Consider the following 24,583-nt stretch of genomic DNA (forward strand, 5'->3'; position numbering starts at 1 on the left):
AGTAGGAGGAGCAATGAAGCTGTCTCATGCAACGAAACGTACATACTCAGCCTTCCCACAGACATCTCTCATATATCAGTTATCCATTACCATATGTATAGCTGACCCTTTTCATTCTCTGAGGCAAACAAACAAACAATCAATCAAAAAACCCCAACACAACAACATGTTCTAACATGTCTCACATATTCTAATGTTCTAGTGATGTTGGCCTGAATGCCTGCTGGAAATTATTCCCCATAGCTCGGGATGCTGTCTGTGACAAAGCCACGTTTAAATTTCCTATGAGCTATGCTATATTCAAAAGCCGCAGAATGGCCACCTTGTCTAGAGTACCTGCATTTTGTAAAGAAGCCCAGCAGCACTGTCTGAAAATGGGTAAGACGGCATATAGCCACAAAACAAAAGACAAAGGAAAGCAAAGAAAATGCAAGACAGGCAATCAGCACTAGGAATCACAGTACACATGCAAAGAGCAGCAGCTTCTACGGCGCAAAGCTGAGAGACTCACACCAACAAAAGGAATAAAGTGCTGAACAAATTAGAGCTACCATAAATTGGCAGAGCTCAAACTGGATCAAGAGTTTCCAAGCATTCATGTACAATACTGAATCACAATTCAGCTTGTTGTCTACTAGTTTGACTGGAAATCTAGGCACTAGCCTCTGGACAGCCATAGTTGAGGAAAAATATCTTGAGACTTTTTCCCCCCACCATCTCTAAACAAAAAGCAGTATGCTTTAATCTTGTAATCCTTGCACAGCAAAATTTTTAATGTCATGGTCCTGAATGTGGTATTAAGCTTATAAAGAACTGAATGTTTTGTCCCATACTTTTTCCTGTTTGCTGTCTGCTCATCTTCTATACAGTTTTATCAAAGAAAAGTAATTTGTTACACATCAGCAGTTTTTAAAAATGGAATTTTTCACAATAGGGTACTTGGACAATTAAACATAAGCCAGATATACTACCAGTTCCCTGCACTAGATTTTAGGAACTTTTAATACAAATTGAGTGCATATTTTATTGCCAGATCTTGCTTACCACTGCTAAGAAAATCACAACGTTCAATCTAATTAAAAATGAAATTGAACTACAGTTCCCTAGAAACAAGGGCTGATTGGACTCAATAAGCTTTACTTAATTTATTTCAGAAACAAAATAATTGAATTGCTTACAGTCCAGAAAAAATGCTTCATTATTTGATGAGTATATAATACAAAGCCTTTTATATTGCTATTGCATTCCTACATCTTCAGGAAATACTGCTCACTTTTAAACAAGCATGTAGAGGAGCGCTGTGTGTATAATAAGTATCACTAAATATTCAGTAAACATTAAAAAGAAGAAACAAACAGACTGGATGAATGTCCAGATGACCAACCTCCAAAAAGCCAATAGCATTTCCTTGTTCATACTGAAACTGTTGTTTCTGATTATGTTTATGGTTATTTTAGTCTATGTTTAGACTCTATTATAGAGAGAATAGAGCTGAAGATCCGTCACACAAAAAACAATTACACAAAGATATAATTATAATCTTGGTAAATCATCAGGAATAAACTGATTAGACCCTTAGTTTTATTTCTATCGAACTTTTAATCCAAAATCCACCAGTCACAGGCCTGAGTCAAATCTGCCAATTTCCCTTTACTTTTTTTTGTATTATTTATTTGTTTTCCTACCACTAGAAAGATGAGGTAAAGTCAGCAGACGCAATTTACAAACACTGTTCCCAGCACAGGGCACTTCTCACGCAGAAAGCCATGGTGTCAGGTTTACGTCACCCTTCTGCACCTCATGCAGGGCACAAAAAACACAGAAGGTTTTCTCTGGTGAGGAGGCTGCAATTTCACCATTGCAGCAGCCGTACTGTTCGCCGCAATCATTTAGGGCGCCTAGTCTCAACTTCAGGCAGGTCTCAGATCTCTGCAGCCCATTTCTCCTCTCCACTCTTGAACCTAGCAGCAAGCTCCCAGCCAGGAGACACCCCAACCGTGAAACAACTTACAGCAGACCAACTTTCAGCATCAGCTTGGCTGCATACTACAGTACCTGGCTTCACTTCAGATCTCTTGCAAGTACTGCTGAACTACCTAGTGGCTCGCACTCAGGGCAAGACACGTGGGAGACCATTGCTTCCTCTGCACTTTGCCATACGGGGTTTCCATAAGGCAGGCAAACATGTTCAGAAACCAAAACTTTCCCACTGCAACCTCCAGCTCCACAGGGTGCTGTGGCACCTCGCTATGGCAAATATGGTTGCCTTTGCACCGAATGAGCAGCGCTCGCCCTGCGGATTTACCATGAGGCAGCCCACTGCCGGCGGCAGTTCCCGCCCTAACACACCCCAGCAGCCCTCACAGGCTGACAGACCTCACCTCCCCTTCTGGAAGCTTCTGGGTTGCCAGGCAGATTATCTGGGGCAGCACATGTGGCGAGGCTTGGCCAATCCCGCTCATTCTGGGGGTGGAGTGCTTCCTGATTGGTGCACTCAAATCCATTGGCTCCTGCTCCTCCTGGCCTGGGCCGGTGGCTATGGGGTCTCCCTCAGATGAGGGTTGCCATTATTCTTGGTTTAGGAAAATATATGCAGCCTATGTTTTTTCTCTCCTTGTTTTCTGCTAACCGTAGCAATCAAGACACACTAACTCAATGCTGTTAAACAGGGAGAGGTTAGACCGCAGTACCCTAAGCCTTAGAACAAACTGCTGAGCAGCCTCCCACCCTGCGTTAATACAGAGGACAGGACTGCAACTCCCATCGGATGTGGTAGCAGCTCCTATTTTTATCTCTTTAGTTACAAATTGAACCCTGAAGTGTCATCCAAAAAGAAGTGATTACATTCATGAGTGGTAATACTTGATACTCAGTAAATAGTCCCACAAATAAAGTGCAAATAGGTGTATTGAAGGGATTTTATCTGTCACTACAGTAAAAGCTATTAAATATACAATGTGTCAATTTAAAATTATTGGTGCCTGTCCATTTGACCTTAACCTTCCATCCAAGATGAATTCATGTGTTTCATTTTGGAGAATTCTTTGTTCTTTAAGGAACATATATTTTGAGAAACATCTCGATCAAAATTTACATGTTTTACCCTCAAAATATACTGCCAGCTATTCAAACTGAGACTGACCTACAGAGAGTTCGTGAAGCCACTGTGAGTGGCAGTGGGGGAAATGTGCTCACGTTGATGTTTCTTCCAGCAGTGAGCTGCTATCCCTTCGATACAGATTGGGACTGTAACCCACTGCCAGTGGATTGGTATCTGTATCACAGAACAGTCACATTAAAACTGATAACCTGACAGCATGCAGGAAAATTCAAAGATTAAGAACACATAAATTATAGTTTTGTTTTACTGAAGTTATTTATTCATTGGTCATAGATACATTCAACCGAAGTCATAAACCAAATACTTACCTAAATCTGAGTTTTGGCGTACTTGCCTCTGATTAAGTAACTGAGTTATCCTCATACTCTGACATTTATGAGTCAAGTTTTTTGTTAAATTCAAGGCCATACTCACAACAAAAACTTAAGGCAGTGTCATACTAGCCTTAGGGAAAAAAAAAAATTAAAAAATGCTGAAGTGTATTACCTAAGTGCTGCCAGCAATCAAACATCAGTGAGTACACATCAGGCTTGTTTTTCCACCTTCAAGCTACGGAGTTGAGTACTCTTTATTTCTCAGTTATATGCAGTACTACAAATCAGTAACATGGGTGTATGTTCTCAGATGAAGGGAGAAGCAGCCCTTCTGACAGGGAGGAAACAGCTACGTCTTAGTTTACATTGCAAGCATCAGCCTCCTGAAGTCATTCAGACTGCCACAGCCACTGTCCTCTGCCCGTAAGGGAAACCCCTATGGCTAAGTAGTGGTGTAAGTCATCTACCGGGAGTATAGGAGAGGATAGCAACTTGTATGTTAAACTCAGGATAGGGATCCTCAAATTCTTATGCTATAACTGCTATGAGAAATGGCAGGTGGGCTGAAAGGCTGAAGAATTAATACAAGATGTACTATGCTGTTAGACATAGTAAACAGCAGAGGTCTGTGCGTTGCTAGCACCTAAAAGCCAGGAACATGTCCTCTTTTGTGCATTTGAGTTACCTTAGCCGTTTGTTACAACTCCTCCGGGGGATTCTAGGTGTCATTACCATTATTCATTCAATCTCTGCATTAATTCCACATAATTGCTTGCATTTATGAATGGTTTCCACAAACAATTCTCCAAACAAGGCTGGCTTTGGACATTTAATGGTCTCAGACCACCAACCAAAGCAAAAGTACACACAAAAAATGGAAACAACGTGGAAAAAACCCTTGCATTGTTTCTAAAACTACCAGTTAAACAATCAGCAAGACTAAGGAAGTAAATAAGCAGAGAGAAAGGGAAATACCTACTTGCATAAACCCCTCACATTGTGCATCATATGCAATGTAAACTCGTAATCTTTGATTCTCTCAATGATCTTTTCTCAACTTAAACGTAGCTTGTATTTGGGATATCCTTGGGGTACCTTGAGTATAGATTTTCCAGTACCAACACTAAACGTTAGTACTGTTGAAATGCAAACAGCCCAAGTCATCCTACCATCTCCAAGATAAAAGTAGGATTATGACTTTCCCAGCTCCATGAGTGTAGATGTTATATGGTATCTATGAAGATATTAGCAGATGTTCTCACAACCCACATAATAATCAGTCATAGATTTTTAATTAAGGCACATTTGCTGCCTCAAGTAATTGCATCTTAGGACGTCTGTTACATTGTTAAAATACAACTGCCTTCATTAGACCTGTGCAAAAAAATTCCTTTTCACTTATTTTATTATTCTCACAATTATTATCTTGGAAGATTCTATGAAAAGACAGTCTATTTCTTTTAAAGTACAAAACATGTTCTCTGCTCAACTACTTTCTGGGGTATTACATTGTATCCAGGTTTCATGCTTTTAAAATAATGCCTTGAACATAATACAACAGTTTCTTTAGAGATTGTATAACATTGTTATGTATTTTTAAATTTACATTTGGTTTAATTTTATGTTTCTAAGTGGAACGTATAATGATATAGAGTATGCTATATGTAAGCCTCAGGCATATCTATATATCAGCTAGCAAAACTGCATATTATTAATTGGTTGATGAATATTTTACTTTCATTTATGGAAAAGAGCAGTGTTTAACTACTTGGTTAGCATGCCTTTAAGTAAATCAATACTCAGAATGAACTTATTTATTTTCCTTATTAGAAAAACAGTCACAAACCAGGAATGATAAAAGAAATGATCATAAAGAATGTGCCCCAGTGTATAGTTATTTCAAAAACCATAAATATTAAAGAAGTTATTAAAAAACCTTAGCAATAAAAGTTCTTTATAAATTATCAGTACTAGTTTCCACTCCTAAGCTCCCCTAGAAATCCCAAAATTAAAAATTCGGCTAGTTTCCATTTTTTTTCATGACTGACATTTCAGCAACTAGAATTTTTTCCACAAGACCTTATTCATGAACTGTGCTACACAGCACATATCATGAGCATACCTTTCATATTGAACATCAGGGTCTATAGCGGAATACGTAATAAAGCAAAGTACTACTTTATGTATAACTCAGGTACAGCAAAATTGTAGAAAATCTACACAAAAGATATAAACAGCTGAAAAAGTCAACATTTGCAGCCTTTTTCTTCCTAGGTCCTTTCTTTTTCACTGCTTTCCACTCAGCACATTAGTAAAACAGAGCTTTGGCTCCTCCTGTGACCTACTAAATAGCCCATTTCACCAAAACGAAATAGTAGAAAGAGCTACATGAAGGAGGTCCAAGGTTGAAGTACTTGATGAGAACAGGGATGGCAGTTGTATTAGTTTGGCAGTCACAAAGCACTACAAAGTCATTCATCCACCATCAGTTAAAAAAACCCAAAAACCCAAAACCAACAACCCCCAGCTCTTTTTCAATAACACTATCATACAATTAGTTCCAGAACATCAATCCAAAATTATGCCTTGCCTTGTCATAAAAAAATGGAGTGAAAAATATAAAATGTGAAAAGTATGTCCGACTTACTGTCATAAACATTTTTTATGCAGTGATTAGGAAAGGAAGACCCCAATACCAAAACAAGGTCATACAAAGGGTGGTTAAGAAAGATGAGCTAGCAACACTATTGCTCCCTGTCACTCTTCTCCTCAACTAGGTCATGGACAGCAGCCAGAGTAAAGTAATTTTTGTCTTTCTCTGACAATTTCTTGGGGAAGGCAAGGAAAGACCAAAAGAAAACATCTTTTGAAACCTTGTATGTTAAAACAAATACAGTTCCCTCTAATGGGCCCACTGAAAAGATTTAGCACCGCTTACAGCTCCTAGAACTCCACTGAAGTGACTTCTAAATGACATAAACACAGAATACTGTAGTTAGAAGATGAATGAAAAAGAAATACAATGAAACTCATGATCAATCAATTTCTGTTTGCTCATGAGACAGAACTTTTACTGAAAGTCTTTACTCTGGAAAAAAAACAAACAAACAAAAAAACCCAAACCCAAATAAAAGCTCAAACACAACACGATGTTATGCTGCAAGGCCATGCAATGAATGAATGGTCTGACACAGAAATGAAGACATTCATATCCCCTGGTGTTTAGCACAGCTGAGGAATCTATAGAAAATGAGGGAATAGTTCCAAGTTCAGACAAGCCTTTTCTCATGCAACATCTTTGCAAATGAGACAAGGAGTGAAAACAGCATAAATAGCATTTTCTGTTCTCACCCATGAATTCCTTTTCTCTGGCAACAGATTGGCAGTGATGACTAAACTTTGTACTTACCATTGCTTGCAACTGGTCAAAAAGGTGAAAAGAAAGCCCGTTCAGGACAACACAGCAAGCTTACTTTTGCATCACTTATTAATAGAAAATGCAACTACATCCATTATATTTAGAATATTAATAGTTACTGAAATCATTGTGTCCAAGTCTGCATTTGATTGCACCAGCTTTACACCAACATAACACACTCAATTTCAATAAACATAAACTGATAAGAAACGAAAAGTCAGGTTTTGTAACCTTTTATGTGTCGGTGTCTTCTTCCAAGTAACAAGTGATAGGACAAGAGGAAATGGCCTCAAGTTGCACCAGGGGAGATTTAGATTGGATATTAGGAAAGATTTCTTCACCGAAAGGGTTATCGAGCATTGGAACAGGCTGCCCAGGGAAGTGGTGGAGTCACCATCCCTGAAGGTATTTAAAAGACGTGTAGATGTGGCACTTAGGGACATGGTTTAGTGGTGGACTTGGCAGTGCTTCGTTAACGGTTGGACTCGATGATCTCAAAGGTCTTTTCCAACCTAAACGATTCTATGATTCTATGTGTAGTAAACCTAATTCTCTCAGGAGATGGAAAAATATTTAATATACATATAAACATTATGATTCTTTTTGATAGTAAATGCTAAAGATTAATCCTTAAATAGACAAAGTACATAAAGAATAGTTAATTGTAGCAGTAGAGACAACTTAGACCAGAGAAACATATTAATACTCGTCTTTCCAACAAGAGCCTATATGCCAATAGCAGACACTGAATAGCTAAGTAGTTCTGTTAAGATACTTAAAGCAGGATGACAGGGCCTTTAAAATCTAATTTACCTTTTGAGTTTTTGCCAGCATCTACTAAACTGTCCTTTCAGACAAGATTTCTGAAGAGAATGATCTGTTCATGTGACATTCCATGAAGACACTGAGTTTAGAAGGCAGCTCTGACAGTAAGAACCTTCTCTAACACAGCTCAACTCTTTGCACCCCATCAGATAATCTTCGATTATTAGAAAATAACTTGACACTTTGAAGTCTGCCTTAGAAACATTTATATTAATTTCAGCTCACAGTCACTGATGTTAAGTTCCAGGCTTATCATCCAAGATCTTCTCTGGATTTGAGTACATGCATTTGTGTAACAACTTCTGAGTATTCCCATCTCTGTATAACCCTTCTTTCAGAAGCCATATCAACAAGTTGGTGATGGACAAACACATTGTGAAACAGGGCGCTAAGTCAAGAGGTTCTTACTAGTTTCTAGAAAAAGGGATAAGCACAACCTATTAGAATGAACTGATCATTTTACCCCAGCTGGAGAAAGAAGTTTTATGACTGACTTCAAAATGAGGGCAGAAAGTCTTGAGTAAAAGCAGCAAAGAGTTCTGCTTTCCAACAACAAACCCAAATTTTTCTATTCCTTAGTCTCGGCATCTTTTAAAACACTTACTTCTGTGTTTTTTTTCTGAATACCTGAGCAATTTTGATAGGGAACAAAATAGCTGCAATTTTCCAGAAGACACTATTAACTAATGATCAATCATCTTGGTTTAACCTATTTACTCGGCTGGCCCTTTAACAACAAAATAGTCAACAGAGTTATTTTTATTTCTCTGTTACACACAGCATTAATCTGGGGGGGGGTGTAATATTTTTTAGAAAAAAAAAGGTATTTAAATTTTGTATGCTTCTTTGAAATGTTTTGATCCTGAAACACAATGCTTTGAGAAAGCTATTTTGAATCGCTGATCTCCTAGCAACAGAAAGGCAGCAGAGGTACGCACTTGAGATCAGAGATCAGGTGACAATACAAAGTCTGAGAAATCCTCTCAAGCCATTTGCTCAATTACACTCACAGTTCTGAATTTAGAGATGTGTGATGGATGCAGTTCTCTCCAAATGGTCTCACTCAGCCCCACTTTTGAGACAGATGCAAAACGAACATATGAACCTTTCTAGGGTCACATGGATAACTGGGTAGAAGGTGGATCTGAACCGTACTGATGCAATGCTAAATAAGCAGATACTTGGACCAATATACAAACCCCTCTTTAATAATAGGATAACCACTGCTTTATTTGCCTCAAGAAGTAGCAGATGAAGTACATATTAAAAGAGAAGAATTCAGAGAACATACTTGGTTTTTACTTAAAAAATGTTTTGCCTATGATGTTTCCTCAATGTATTTCTATTCTTTATTATTGCTGAAATTATGGTATATTGCTTATTTATTCAATGATTAATTTCCATAGCCATATGCTTTGTAGGTCTATATGCAGCTTGTGTTGTTCAACTTCATTTATAATACATAAATTTACTAGTAAGTACAAGAGTTCTATTCAGACAGTAGTAAAATTCAAAGCCATATATTATCACACTTGTATTACTGACATTATCACTTCACATCATCCTTCTTCCTCTAAATTTCATAAAGCAATAAGCATCATGTATTATCCATCAGCATAAAAATCCCAGATGGTTTTAGCTAGGAAATTGACGTACACGGATTTCAAGATACAAGATATTAGGCTTTGTCCAAAAATAATTATTAGTAAACTGATTTCCAAAATGAAGGCGTACCATTTGTAATCAAATTGACTGACATGTTAACATGGTACCATTCCAAAGACTAAAGTCAACACCAGAAGATACAAAAGGAAGTGTTGCTTCCTCTTTAAGGACAAGACACACATCTGCCTTTACATATGTTTGGTTTGTTTTTTGAGGGTTTTTTTTGGCAGGATGTTGTTTTTTGGTTTTTTGTTTTTTTGTTTTTTTTTTTCTCTTGGGGTGTAGTTAGAGAATATGGTAATAGCGATGTTAAAGATGTCTTTTTTCCTAGTATTTATAAACATCTTCAGAGGCAAACCAAATCATCATGTAACACACCCTGACCATGAGACACCAACTAGCTTAATTTCAGAAAAAAAGCTTAAAATTTGCTTGGGTGTTATTTAAGGAGCACAGACTTCTGAAGCACTAGTTCTTATTACACTGTCTATTACTCTTGAGGCCAAGAGAAAAAGCTTCTCTCTTTCTAAGATCTTTAAAGGGCAAAGACTAGTGTTTAGCACGCAGCTGGTACCCTCAGAACTGTATCATTTACTCTGGTCTGTTCATATGTAGACTGAAGCTGGAATATTTTGTGGGTAGGTTGTTATATCCATTTTTGTTCTGTAATAAGTGGTAAAGCATTACCAGAGTTTTAAATACATGCTTTCCCAAATGTGCATTTCTATATCAAGAAATCGTAAGTATCCACTTAGTGGAACTCATCACCACAAGATATTTAGAGGTAAGTATAAACAGGCTCAGAACTGGAATACATCAATTCATGGAATATTCATTATGATAATTAAATCAGCCCAGACACATTCTCCACTTCAGGAAGTCACAACGCCAATGATTGCCATTTTTGGGAAAGGTACACCAAAGAAAAAAAAAAATTACTTTGTACTTGCTTTATAACTCATACTCTTCCCCTAAGCATGAGCCACGTCAGGTAAGGATATCAGGCTGACAGAGGACATTTCTTATGTTATGTTCTCATAGTAAAAGATGGAGAGTTTTTTCTGGTCAATAAGAACTTCTTGGCAGAAGACTAAGCAGCTGATCATTCTGGATGAGCAATTGTCTGTGCATTTCACCATGACAGTTTATGGCAACAATATTTCAACAATAACAGTACTATGTGATGGCCATGACCTTATCATCATATGAGAGTTTTACCTGAATAAACACCAGACATGGCTTCTTTTGCTAAAGGGGAATGGTTCCTGTAAAACATACTAAGTAACACACTTAAGTATGTTCTTTATATTAAATAAAGTGACTTTTAATGTGCTTAAAGATAAGGCTGTGTTTCTATACTCTGGAGCAAGAGCAGAATGCTAGAAACCTCACTGTATGAAGCTTATCTCTTTACTGAGAAATAAACTTTTGCCATATTAACAATCAAGCTGATTTTGACATTAAAACATAGGTTTTCCCCAAATTAAATAATGTACTTTAAGTTTTATTCTGTTTGCTTGCTGAACAGAAAAAGGGAGAAATGGGACATTTAAGTTACTCTTCTCCTGTTACCACTGCTATCACCAAAGCATCAAACAATTCTGCATTTTTGGTAGGTCAGAAGCAAACCTTATTTTCTGAATCTGTATGCCTTGAAACAACTTCATCTTCAAAGAAAATATAGCACTTTGAGTGGCAACGTCAGATTTTGTCCTTGCAATGTTCAGTGAATCTGTACAGCACTCACATCAAAATTCATCCCAGTCAGGTCTACTTGCAAACAATATAAATTAATAAATTATCATTTAAATAAGAATCTCATTTAAAAATTTAAAAATATTTGAGACACCCATTTTACACTTGCAAAGAGTACAAGTTTCCCAGAAAAAAGTACATGCAAAAATGCGCAAAAGAAAACAAAACACTACAGGCATTTGCAAACAGATTATATTGTATATACAGTGTTGCAACAGAATAAATTTCTGGGTATGATAGCCTCACATGCATTTTTTTAAATCCTAAGATATCAACCTCTCGTAATTAGGTAATTTCTGATGAATTGTATTACACTGAAAAGGAACAAAATGTAAATAGAATACTGTGTAGTGAAAGTTTCTGTACTTTTATCATACTCTGTATCACCCTTCCAACCCCATTTTGTTGGCTAGGGCAAAAGTTGTCTTTTAAAGATGCTCCCCTTAATGCCAAGCCTGAAGCACTGTGCAAATAGGATACTTACATTATTCTTAGATCTTTCAAAACAAGAAAGATATATACACACTGTTTTGAATAGGATTACTGCTACATACCGTTCTTAGGCAGAAAAAAGGAGGCTAGGTCACAATTCTCCTCATCCATTCCAAATGTCTTCCTTGTATCTCATTTTTTAAGGTATATGTACAGCACCTTACCATGGAGGCAACTTACGTTGCCAGGCACAGCAAGAGCCCATAAAGCCTGCATAAGCCTCAACATTTATCTGATATTGGAAACAGCAGATCCAACGTATCACACATTTACGTGATCAACTGCATTGCTAGGAGGGAATTCAAAATTAAGATGGCATACATGGTCATTGAGAGACAGTAATTTCTACAGCAGTCAGATGCACAGGACTAATTAATTTCTATCTGTCATAAAGATTTCTTAAACCTGGAATCCAAGAATGGCCTGAACTAGCAGGTTTCGACTTGCCTTTTTTTTCTTATACTCTATAATACGATAAATGGGAATGGGACATGGTCAGGTGGTTAAGTAGATTAAATGTTACTGTATTTCCTCTGAGATCACAGTAGGAGGCCTGACTGAAATGAGTTGTCAGGTCAGTTCCCCAATGGACATTTTATATCATAAAACCATCACATACAACTGAATACTGATATAAAAGGCAATATAGTCAATTCCCACTCTAGGGAAAACCAAGATTGACTTAGAAGTGAAAAATATGCTTTCTTCTTATTGAAAGGGTGGTGTCTCTAGGTCACCTCAAGGTCACTTCTGAGGCTATGTGGTAAGAGTTCTTATGATGCCTGCATAATAACTTACAGTGGAAAAACATAAATAACAGGTTCGACTGTCAGTGCAGGCACTCCTCCAACCTTCACAAAATGCAAATACTCTGTCCTCTTTCTAAAATATTACCTGTATCTAGACATAACTGTGCGCTGTGCTGACAAATGTCAGCCAATGCACATACTAGGATTATTTACAATTACAAGGCTATCATCAGCAACAATGTGAGGTTTTTGGTTTGTTTTTTTTAATCTGATGAAGAACCTGATTTTTAGAGAAATTTGAAGTGTAAAAGTGATGTGAAGTTCAGAACCATTAATGAAAAATGTTACTAGTTATTATATGGCATCTTAAGCCATTTTAGGAAAGTAGCCCCTATCAATTTTAACTTAAGGTTCCAATGACTGTGATGATGTGACTTTTGTTTTCTCTCCCAAAGAACATCAGGAAGCTCAGGAATCTTTTTCTATGCAACATACTTGAGCAACCATTTGTATCAAAAAAGCATCAAAACCAATGCTTTAAAAAAAAAAACAAAAAACCAATCACCATGAATGATCACAATTCCAACTTCAAATATGGAAAATTAACCGCTCTCAGAAAATTGCTTAGAATAAATTCAATATTAAAAAAAAACCCAACACAAAAACACCCACAAAAAAACCCAAACCCCCTTAAAAACATGAAAATATAGTAGGATAAAATATAAATTAAAGCAAGTTGCCATTTACTTAGAGCTAGGTCTAGAGAAAACTAGTTAAGTTTAACTTTGTTGCGCATGTTGCTGTCTGTGAATTATTCACTCAGACCTAAAGATGAAATTAAAATGCCTGAGTTCTCATATTGAAATGCACAATCTATTCCTGTTAAGTGAAAATATGCTCGCCATGGAAGAACTGCCTTCTGCACAGAAGGTTAGTTTAATGTTTTGACAATCGAAACAAAATGTTCCAAGTGGCTTTGCTATACTTGCAAAGAGGGTGGCAATTACATTTGTAATGATGGACTTGGTGTTTTTCTTTTCAAATTCATGCATGGGCATCAAGAGGCCCAAACGACTAAGAGTGAAATTTTGACTTTGGTGTTCTACAGCTTCTTCAGCATTATGTGAAGAAAGAGAAAATGAAAAAATACAATGCTAAAAGCCACCCTTTCCCCTCCAAAAGAAAGACCTCCCAAAATCCTGAGGACAAGCAGTTATATATTTTATCCAGCTATGTTGCACAAAATCCAGCTATAGAAGATCTGAGAAGAGTGCATCAGATAACCCTAGGGAAAATAATAAAAAACTTCCATAGGCTATAGAATGTAAACTATAAAAACCTAGTTCCACTGATGCCAATGAAAAGGTTGGCTATCTGCATTCAGCAAGACCACGTTTCTACTCAAAGTTCTGATCACAATGCAAACTACAGGTGTATTTGAAAGGGCAGAATTCAGATTTTCATACATAAATCACAAGTGCTGATTTTGTGAACTGGTTCTCACAGATGAGTCTCTAAAGCCATGCAGAACAAATGCAAATCCAACCAAGGTCTGGATCTGGCTGTATTTCCTAAACTGTAGGACCAGCTTCAAAGTTATTTCTATTCAGAGAACCCACTGGGTTACCGAACCATTTTTTTCTTAACTGTGTTAACTTAGCTGCATTTTAAAGGACAGATTAAAAAAAAAAAAAAAAAAAGAAAAAAAAAGAGCCACAAGGCACGAAAATCATTCTTCAGTTGAGTAATCTGTGACATCCTGGTTTACCAAATAAAACGTTGATTCTAGGAACAGAACTATTTACTTCTGTAATCGCTTAAATAAAGTTTTACATAAATACTTTGTTCAACAATAATGACTTTTGATACCTTTCAAATCAGTTCACAGACATGTAAATAAACTCATTATTAAGAATTACAGTGAAACGAGAAAAAAAGACCAAAAAGAGCATGAAAAGGCCAGAAAATAGTCATAACTTCTTTTTAATACAATAATAAACCAGTAACTACTACAGAACATGCCATACAATTCAAACCCACTACAGAATGAGGGGAGTACTTATAAAACACTTGTTGCCTCCTGAAGAAAGAAGAGCTTTTCCTCTGGTCTCTATTCCAGAAAATATAAAATAACCAGCAGGTACAGCACTGGTCTGTAATTATCCTTTGCAGAGTTGTTCAAGTGGGCAGTTCTGAAGATTAATGGCATTGGTTGCATTGCTTCACCTAGTCCAGTGGCTGGCATTTTCAAAGAACCAAAAGGTAGGTAGATCTGTTCTGGCAGGAGGAGATTTTATATATTCGCTCCTCATCTCTACTCAAAGCTCCTGTATCTTCCATTTTCTTTTTCACTTTCTCAGCTGTTGTTGAAATCAAACAGTATCTGCTGGAAACACATGACACGCAAAAAGGCCCAGATAATTTGGCTGTCAATGGCCCTTTTGTGAAGTCCAAGCTCAACTAATATGAAGAGCCAGCTCAATTAGCACCTTGGGTAGAAAAAAATGCGTATAGTTCCCTATATAAGCAGCAGAAAAAGTGCCAAGACCACTTGCAGAAGTATGGCTAATGCATCTGCAGAAAGAGCAAATTTAGAAAGACAAAGTGCCTAAGTCTTTCCTATTGCCCTGCACACGAGTAGCTGATCAGCTGTGTGGATTTAGGGCTCTGAGGTACAAATTGAGGCAATGGATTTCTTTGCTCAGCTCTGCTTCAGAACAATTGCTTCACAGCAAAGGCACTTCACTTGACTTTGCATCATTTATCAGGACATAGCACTCAGACAGTAAATTGGATGATTGCATTGACTACTCACTTTTTAAGGGCTTGATAAAATAGAAAATTATGCTTGGGTTTCACACCTCTAAAATCCAACAAGAGCTTCAGAAGACCCCAGAATGGAATTTTTATGAGTCAGCCATCCTCCATTTTTGAATGGAAGCCACTTACTGTCTCACTCAATTTAAGCCTATTGTACTAAAAGGAGGAAAGCTGCTATAAAATGGTCAGCCCTTTCCCTCAGGAAATAGCGATTCATAATGGGAGCTGGACTAATTTTTCAAAGCATTCATTTAATATGTGTAGTGAACGTGCAATTAAACACCCAATTGAGTATATGAAAATTTAGAATTATTTTCCCAAGAGAAAATTAGGTGTTCAGTGTTACTGAAGATAACAGGACTATGTACCCAGTCAAATAGCTAAGAATTCAATGTTTGATTCAGCAGTAGGACTTCAGGAACTTCTGTATCAATCCAGAAAAGAAAGAGAAAATAGGAACTACAGCTGGGAATACATGTACGTCTGCAAAACAGCAATGACTTCTCAAAACATTCAGCGAAAATTCTGTGGCATCAGAAATGCAGAATAATCGATATCTACTTTTGCTCATTAACTTACATGTCCCCTCGTTTACTCTGCTAATAGCACATTTCTCCTTCCATTCAAACAAATCCAGGAGTTTGTAATAGAAAAGGAAATGAGTAATAACCAAAAGTCCTTTTACTGATGCAACCAAAATGTTAATTACTTGAGAATATTGACAAGTTGTGCTACAATTATGCTTCCTTTCAGACATCAATTGCTTTTCTCCTACCCCACCCCTTACATACTCTTCTTACTGTTTACAAGAGTAAATTACTTTCTCCCATTTACACTGTATAAAGAAGGAATTCTCACTCTACTTTTATTTACTGCAGCGCACTTGACTGGAGGGATAAGACAGCAAATTTTTGTCAGCTACTTCATATTCATCTGGACAGATACAGATTGGATTTATAAGTGCACTGGCACTGTTTCACTTTTAGGTGGTACAGGTCACAGTACATCATCCTTCAAATGCTGGATTAAGTATGAGGTAAATTGACATGCTCAGTTTAAATTATTCTGGGTAGTAACAGCCTTCTAGGAACTGAACAATAGAGCTCAGTGTGATTTGGTTCCAATCAGCAATACAAAACCACTCTTTTAACTTTTTTTTTAGTTATCAACTATAGATTTCTCAACTCAGTATAATTTCTCAATTTTCTTTCCCACAGTACCTCACACAAAGAGAAAAAAAAATGTATCACAATCAGTACTTTTTTTTTTTAAAGCTATATTTTAAACTAAGTTTACCAGCAAAATATTTAAAATATGACTTCAAGATGAAGCATTAAGTGATAAATCTGTGCAGAGAGACTTGGCTTTTTAACTCCAGTACATGTACTCAATGGGCTGGGGGTGGATTTCTTAGTCACCCCAACACAGAACAGATTATGATATCGAGGCAGGGTGTCTCCAAGCTTCTCTAATAAGCTATTATGGCTTGTTCCTTCTGTTCAAGAGGACAAGAAAGCATTGTTATCAGTCCAAGCAGGAGGAATATAACTGAGAACTATGTCCACCATTCTCTTAAATTTGATACACTTTCAGATGAAGGAAGACCCATGGTCTTTCTTGAAAACAAACAAATTTTCTCAGTAATCACTGAAGAGCAAAATAGCTTGTGCATCGTTCCATGAATCATGAAACCAGGAAGAGGTAAATAGGTGACTAAAAGAATCATTCAAAACACAGGATTGACGGCAGTGTGAAACCTCAATTACATAAACAGCTTTTTGTATAGACTATTGTCCAGTAAGTTTTTGGAAGGCCTTGGTACAGAATTTTTTTACATGGGAAGTAGAGAAAGAAATTAAAAGGGAGCCTTCTTTAGACTGGATTATATCTAACAGATTAAAGAAGCTGTTTGAGGAGGGGGAAGGTTAAGAACACGACTAGCTAAACCTAATCTTGGAGGGCCAGGGAGGGGAAGGATAAAGCATAGCAATAAAAGCAACTGACTTGAAGGAGGGAATCTCCTATAAAGTCAGGGGAGACAAAGGCTAAGGAAAAAGGACCACAAAGCAACTAGTAGTTCCTTGAAAACAAAGTATGAACTAGTGTATTTCGTAGGAGTATAATTTGGCTAAATAGCAAACTCTGCATCAACAAATCTGATCATTATCAATCAATCTGAACTCAGTTTAGATTATTCAAGAGGAACTCTCAGGATTTTGGGAATCGAGACAAGTTTTTAAAAGGATGATAAATTAGAGAAAACCTGAGAAACAGGATGCTATTCAAGTGGATGTTACTAGATGATCCTTTCAGATCCAGATCTCCAGGTCTAGTTTTATATGTGTCTATAACTTTTATCCATACTACCTTTACCTATGGCTCAAATTTTCAAGAAGGGCTTTGGGAGGGGATATAATACCATTAAAAATCCCATAGCACTCACATGGGAAATGGGTATACAAAGACTTTAGGTGCCTTTGAAAAAATTCCATCCTACCAAAAAATAAAACCTCAGTGTCCTTAACAATGAAATGTGTGTAAGATGTTGAAGTTCCCTAAAAAACATTTTCTTCAATATAGTTTATATATATATTTATATGCGTACACTGTATATATATTTACATATATTCATATGTATATACATATACACACACACATATATATGTGTATATGTAGGGAGGGAGGAAGGGATGGAAGGAGAGAGAGTCCTAGTTCAATGGAGATTTAAAATGTCTTCACAGTTATATGTGCTAGCCATAAAAAGCACCAGAGGGAAAGAAACAAACAATGCAGACAGTAGAAAAGTGAAATGACTTTTTCCAAAGTGAACTTATCTAAAACTAACGCAGTTATTAAATAGAAGCCTTTTTGCAAATTGCCTTTATTCTGGGAATCTTTAATATTTTCCATTTAGTAAATCCTTATCCATAAGTGCCTGCCAATAACCTCTGCATAAACATGTAAGCATCCACATTTCTAAACTTTATGACAGTTAAAAAGCAATTTTATGAATATTTATGAAGGCAGTAAATTATTAAAATAAATATAGATATTTACACAGTAGAACAACATCTTCATTTAATGGATGCAGAAAAAATGTTAATATGTGAACATATTAAAGATGAAGTGGTTTGGCCTTCAGGGCTTTTGTTACTCTATTAAAAGTTAATTTAGGACAGAAATTATGGCTTTTTCTTGAATGCCAACCCCGAAAGATTAAATCATGATCAAGACTCACAACATTTTTCAAAAAATGAATCTGGTGATGGTATTTCCAGAGCCTGGATATTGAAACTACTGTGCAGTTCTCCCTGAAAAAAAACCTCCTCTAGCTTCTTCTACGTGCCCACAGTGGTGACACATACTCAGACGAGCTGTAGGGCAGAGGAGCTGGGCGCTAGTGAGGTGGTTTCATCAATCTTTCAGTCACCAGATTTTATACTATTAGAATATGTTTCTTGTCTACAAACACAGCAGGCAACTCAAGTTGCTCTTTCTCAAGAAGGTGTTCTACATCACAGAAGTGATTTGCTTAATCACTAGTAATAAATTTCATCATCTTTCCCCACATTTATAGATCCTCCTGATTCAAGGACATCAGGGAGTCTGCTCTGACCTCCTGTATGTAACTGGCTACTGAAGTTCACCAGTGATCCCAGTAACCTGAGTTCCACCAAAACACAAATTTTCCATCTAGCCAGAACACCAGAAGGCAGTCACTTTCAATCTGAAGGCATGAGGAAGCAAGTATTCTACCTTTTTCATGGCAGTTAATTCCAGAAGTTGTGCTTCACTTCTGTTCTACATTTGTCTCATATCAGCTTTCTCTTTAAGAAAGTTTTTCTTCTTCCTTAATCCAATCCCCTCTTTATTCAGAAACAATCCAGCTCTTACAAGTGTCTCAGAATAGTCACAAGATCCCTTGAGGAGTAGGCATAGGAGTTGAAAATTTTTCCTTCTGTCAGTTATTCAGCACTGTGAATTATTCTGGCTAAAGAGACAGAAACTACTAGCAACACGGCTATGTCAAGTTAATGCATCATATGAGTACTCCCTGCATGCTTCACTGCTCTGTCCGCTGCCTTAGTTTCTGTTGCTATAGGAAACTGTCACTCCAGGTGCTGGGAGTAGTAAATTCCTAAACTTTTCAGTTGCATTTGAAAATGACTCTGCCTTTGCCACACTATAACTTGCTCCAGCCCTTGAAGCATTTCTACCATTCTTTTCTCCCATTTTTAACATTAATTTTATAATAGACTAGAGTCTTGCTCCCTTACTGATCTTAATAGTGCCATATCAATGGTAAATTCCCTTTCTAAACCTCCACTCCACTCTGATTTATACATACGTTAATACATATCCCTTGTTTATCTATTCTTTTTATCACAGCAATGTAACCTCTACCTGTTTTTTTTCCCCAGAGTCAACGCTCTTTTTGATGCTTTACCCTGCCTAAAGGTAGGGTCCATGTCCTTTCTTTTTATATGTATAACTTATCATGTGGCGGTAGTAACATATTCTTTATTTGAAAAGGTCCAGCTTAAGGGATCGAGACGTGTCTGTGTGGCTCTGCCAATACTCTAGGAAATGCACCCACTGCCATAGCTGCTGCCCCTCTTGCCCTGATCAGATACTATGTTCTGTTTCAGTGGAACAGAAATACAACACTCCTGATAAAATCTGAAAATCACATTCAATTACAAAAATAACGTCAGATTTCTACAAATCTTGTTCTCACAAAGCAGCTTAAATTTATGAACCTTACCAAATTTAATCAAAATTACTCACGTTAAGTATTCAACTGCATATTCTAACAGCACATTAACTTCAGGCTTTTCTGCATACTCCAAATTCCCTGTATATTCCAATTCCAAGTTACTCCAAGCTCTGACCCCTGTCTGTTGCTTTCAGTGTGTCTGAAGGCGAGAGACAGGCCCAGTGTGAAAGACTGAAAGTAGAAGCTCCAAATTATTTTCAACCTTGATCCTCCCTCAAATTTTTTACCCTACCCAATCTCCATAAAACACCAAACCAAACCTCTACAGCAAAAATATCATCAGTAATACAATTATTTCTCCAACTATTCAAATCTCCATCACTTGGGCTTATTTCTATAAATTATCCCCTTGTACATCAAGCTGTTCTCTACAGCACATACTGCTTTCTGTTAATGTGATGTAAAGACTAAAGAAATGTTGTTCAGTTTTCATGGTGAGTTTTCTGCCAGCAGCAGTTTATTATTTCTTTCAGGCTTTTTCCAATGGACTCAATATGGAGACAAAGAATAGTCGAGATTAAAAAAAAAAGGTGAATTAAAAACGCAAAAGGCGAAAATAGGAAAAACACATGAAAAACAGCAGTTGATGTCGGCGGTAAAAAAGAGAGGCAAAAAGCATACCCATGCAAAGGAAAATGCAAAGCTGAAAAAGAGACATGATTAGAAACTCTGTTATGAAGATGAAACCTCAGTGCAGGACCTATAAAAATAAGACCCAAATCCAGAGTGAGATATTTGTATAATATAAAGTAATAATAATGAGACATTAAAGAACATTAAAATATGAAAAATACAAGTTAAATACAGAAATTAGAAAGAAAACCAGTAAAAATATATATATAGTGACAGCTCTGTTATGAACTAGCATTCTGTTTTAATGTGATGTAAAACCAAGCACGTGGAAGACAGAGATAAGGAAAATATAGGCAGAGGGAAGTATCTGCCGAAACAGAAATGTGAGACTCAGTAAGTACAGAAACATAAACATTAGGTGGAAAAAAGATACAAAAAGTGGATTCATTAGTGAGATACTGGGCCCATTTAAACGAGCAGGACTTGCTGTTTAAGGCAATCTTTCTCTTTCACTTCAAATATTCCTTATGAAAGAAGAATCTATTTCTTATATCTTCCTACACATTTTCTCATACTTTTAATAGCTTACAATTATTTCACAGCCAAAGAGACACAATTTATATTCTAAAAAAAGACAGTTTACAACCTCAAAAAGAAAAAAATAACAAATAAAGGGCAAACTTCCTACCTCCGTGAACAGAACACAAGAAGTAGGTTTGGCGAGTTGTATTTTTAGCTCGGATCCCGAGTGTGAATTCGAAGTCAATCTTCCTGATCACACTTTGGTTCATATTGTGTAACAGACTCTGAACTTGCAAAATGGATTCTTTTGGAATAGCAGATGAACACCAGAAGTGTGGCTAATACACCTCAGCCACCAGTTAGCATTTACTTCTTGGGACCGGACTACAGCCAACCAAAACGAAAAGTTCCTGAGATGCACCCTGTCCTCAGCACCAATTGTTTTGCCTTATTCCTTCAGGCTGCGTGACTTGCTAATTTAGACACAGTAAGTGCTTACAGGAACACAAAGTAAATTGGTAAGAAGTCCCTCTCATAGACACTTTAGACAGTGATATTACAGCAAACTTTGCATCTTTATCAAATTCCTACTTTATGAGCCCCAATTGCTATTTCATTGTTGTTGTCAGTTAGCGGTGAAATGCAGTATAAGATCTATTGGTGGAAATGATGCACAACAGCCAAGTTCCAACAATGATAACTGACCTTTCATGGGCGTAATTAGATTGCATCTAAATAATTCAAATAAACAGCTAAAGCTACTCAGTTGAAAATGGCGTTTTTATTGAGACAGATATTATTCCTATAGAAAAAAAATATTAAGTGGTTATTTTCTGAACCTGTGTGTTGTGGTCCCAATTGTGCTTTCTATGGCCGACAGAGCAGATCCTAATTCTCTTAATTATAAGATCTAGAGTTACTGTTCTTTTATAATTGCTTTTGTGAATTGGGAATGAATTGTTTAAATATTTATTGGGCTAGTGTATTTTCTGAAAGGCAAACCAGCATTTTTGTTTATAAAATATTTGCAACAGAAGGCAGTTACTTGACATGTAGAGTTTAAATGTGGTTTATATGTTGAGTCTATCACGTCTAATGTACAAGTGGACTGGTGAGCTCCATCTCTGCACTCTCTGCCAGCGCTGGAGTTGGAGGAGAAAGAACAGACACACACATACCCACGTACACCCCTCCCCACACATAGCTGCAACCAAAGAAGAAGGAAGAAGGGAGTGAAAGAAAAACATGGTTCTCGTTCTGAACTGGTGGTAACCCATCCATAGACCAGTAAATCCTAGTGGTTTTACTGCAGTGACTGACCATTAACGGCAGGGAGATCTGTGTATCTCAGGGTAGTCTGCTTACACATTTTACCACAGAAGTAAATGCTGTCCCTTTCTTCCCTCTAAGGCGGCAAGGATAGCAGAAAGAACCAAGGCGGCAAAGGCACCTTCTCCACAGAGCAAGGCTGTATTATGTCATGACGAAATCAGGTTACGATGTCATTTCTTCAACAAATCCATAAACAATAACGTTAGTCCTCCTATAGTGTATGCTATACACAACCTTCCAATCTCAGGGCTTGCAGCAGCACATCCGCAGTGAGGCCCAAAGCGCTGAGCTTTAGGCTCAGCCCAGGGGGACTGGGAAGACCCGCAGAAGCCTGAGGCCAGGTGAGCACATACTGTGTTCTGCCTCCTCTCACAGCGTGCTCAAACTACAGCCAGCGGGCCAAGTACTTGTAGTGGGTTGACCCTGGCCGGATGCCAGGTGCCCCCCAAAGCCGCTCTATCACTCCCCCTCCACAACTGGACAGGGGAGAAAATAAAACGAAAGGCTCGTGGGTCGAGATAAGGACAGGGAGATCACTCAGCAATTACCGTCACGGGCAAAACAGACTCGACTTGGGGAAAAATTAGTTTAATTTATTGCTAGTCAAATTAGAGCAGGATAATGAGAAATAAAACCAAATCTTAAAACACCTTCCCCCACCCCTCCCTTCTTCCCAGGCTTAACTTTACTCCTGATTTTCTCTACTACCTCCTCCTCCCCCGAGCGGCGCAGGGGGACGGGGAATGGGGGTTTGGGTCAGTTCATCACACGTTGTTTCTGCCGCTCCTTCCTCCTCAGGGGGAGGACTCCTCACACTCTTCCCCTGCTCCAGCGTGGGGTCCCTTCCACGGGAGACAGTCCTCCATGAACTTCTCCAACGTGAGTCCTTCCCATGGGCTACAGTTCTTCACGAACTGCTCCAGCGTGGGTCCCTTCCACAGGGTGCAGTCCTTCAGGAACAAACTGCTCCAGCATGGGTCCCCCGCGGGGTCACAAGCCCTGCCAGCAAACCTGCTTCAGCGTGGGCTCCTCTCTCCACGGGGCCATGGGTCCGTAGGTCCTGCCAGGAGCCTGCTCCAGCGCGGGCTTCCCACGGGGTCACAGCCTCCTTCAGGCATCCACCTGCTCCGGCGTGGGGTCCTCCACGGGCTGCAGGTGGAGATCTGCTCCACCGTGGACCTCCTGCCTCACCATGGTCTTCACCACAGGCTGCAGGGAATCTCTCTCTCTGCTCCGGCGCCTGGAGCACCTCCTCCCCCTCCTTCTCCACTGACCTTGGTGTCTGCGGAGTTGTTTCTCTCACATCTTCTCACTCCGCTCTCTCTCGCTGCAACTGCCACTGTAACTTTTTTTTGCTTTTCTTAAATATGTCATCCCAGAGGCGCTACCACTGTTACTGATTGGCTTGGCCTTGGCCAGCGGCGGGTCCGTCCTGGAACCCGCTAGCATTAACTTTATCAGACATAGGGGAAGCTTCTAGCAGCTTCTCACAGAAGCCACCCCTATAGCCCCCCCCCGCTACCAAAACCTTGCCACGCAAACCCAATACAGTACTACACACAGCTATACAGAAAGAAAAGATTTCAGCACAGTGTTATATGTACATTTTTAGCAGACACAGATCCAACTATTCCTGATCTCAGTTGCCTTTTTTTTTCCCCCTCATGCTCTGTTATTTCTTTTAGGGATTTCTTTGTTTGCCAAGAGGCTTATCGTACACCCAGAGAAAATATGGCATACTACTGGGGCACTGTAAGATATGCAGCAAAATAAATAACTGTAACACATAAATGGCACTGCAGATCAAAGTGGCTAGTATTAAGGAAGAATCTGAATGTCAGTAAATCCTGACTTATTGGGATAGAATGGAAGGAAGAAGTCCTTGTTTTGGTATTTTGAAACTGAAAAAAACAAAGAAATAATTCAGCTAAAGCGCAACAAGCATTTGACTAACCTTATAAAGCAAAGGTGATTGTCCTAGCTTCAAAAGTGCAATTTTTTTGGTCACATTTGTAATGGCTCGAATCCGGATCAAGTCTTCCACGGTCCCATACTGTATATCAACAAGTTCTGCCTGCAAAGAGAAGACAAAAGTTCAGGCTATACCTATAACCATGCATCACTGAGGGTGCTCCTTCCACAGAAACAAAGTTGTTTGAATAAGCACAAGCACCTGAGCAGAGTTCTGCAATTGCCTTACCCCCCCCCCCTTCCTAATCA

The 24,583-nt window shown here is 38.1% G+C and overlaps 1 protein-coding gene across 1 annotated transcript in view; it reads right to left on the reverse strand.

The window, feature by feature from the left end:
* The window catches only part of NAALADL2 (N-acetylated alpha-linked acidic dipeptidase like 2), a 324,485-nt gene that overhangs the window by 186,714 nt on the left and 113,188 nt on the right, over positions 1 to 24,583 (reverse strand). The window contains exon 5 of the mRNA XM_050902673.1: positions 24,318 to 24,437. Within this exon, the coding sequence (XP_050758630.1) occupies positions 24,318 to 24,437 (120 nt within the window). The remainder of the gene's footprint in view (positions 1 to 24,317; positions 24,438 to 24,583) is intronic.

This window comes from Gymnogyps californianus, chromosome 10, assembly GCF_018139145.2.
Source record: "Gymnogyps californianus isolate 813 chromosome 10, ASM1813914v2, whole genome shotgun sequence".
Lineage (NCBI taxonomy): Eukaryota > Metazoa > Chordata > Aves > Accipitriformes > Cathartidae > Gymnogyps > Gymnogyps californianus.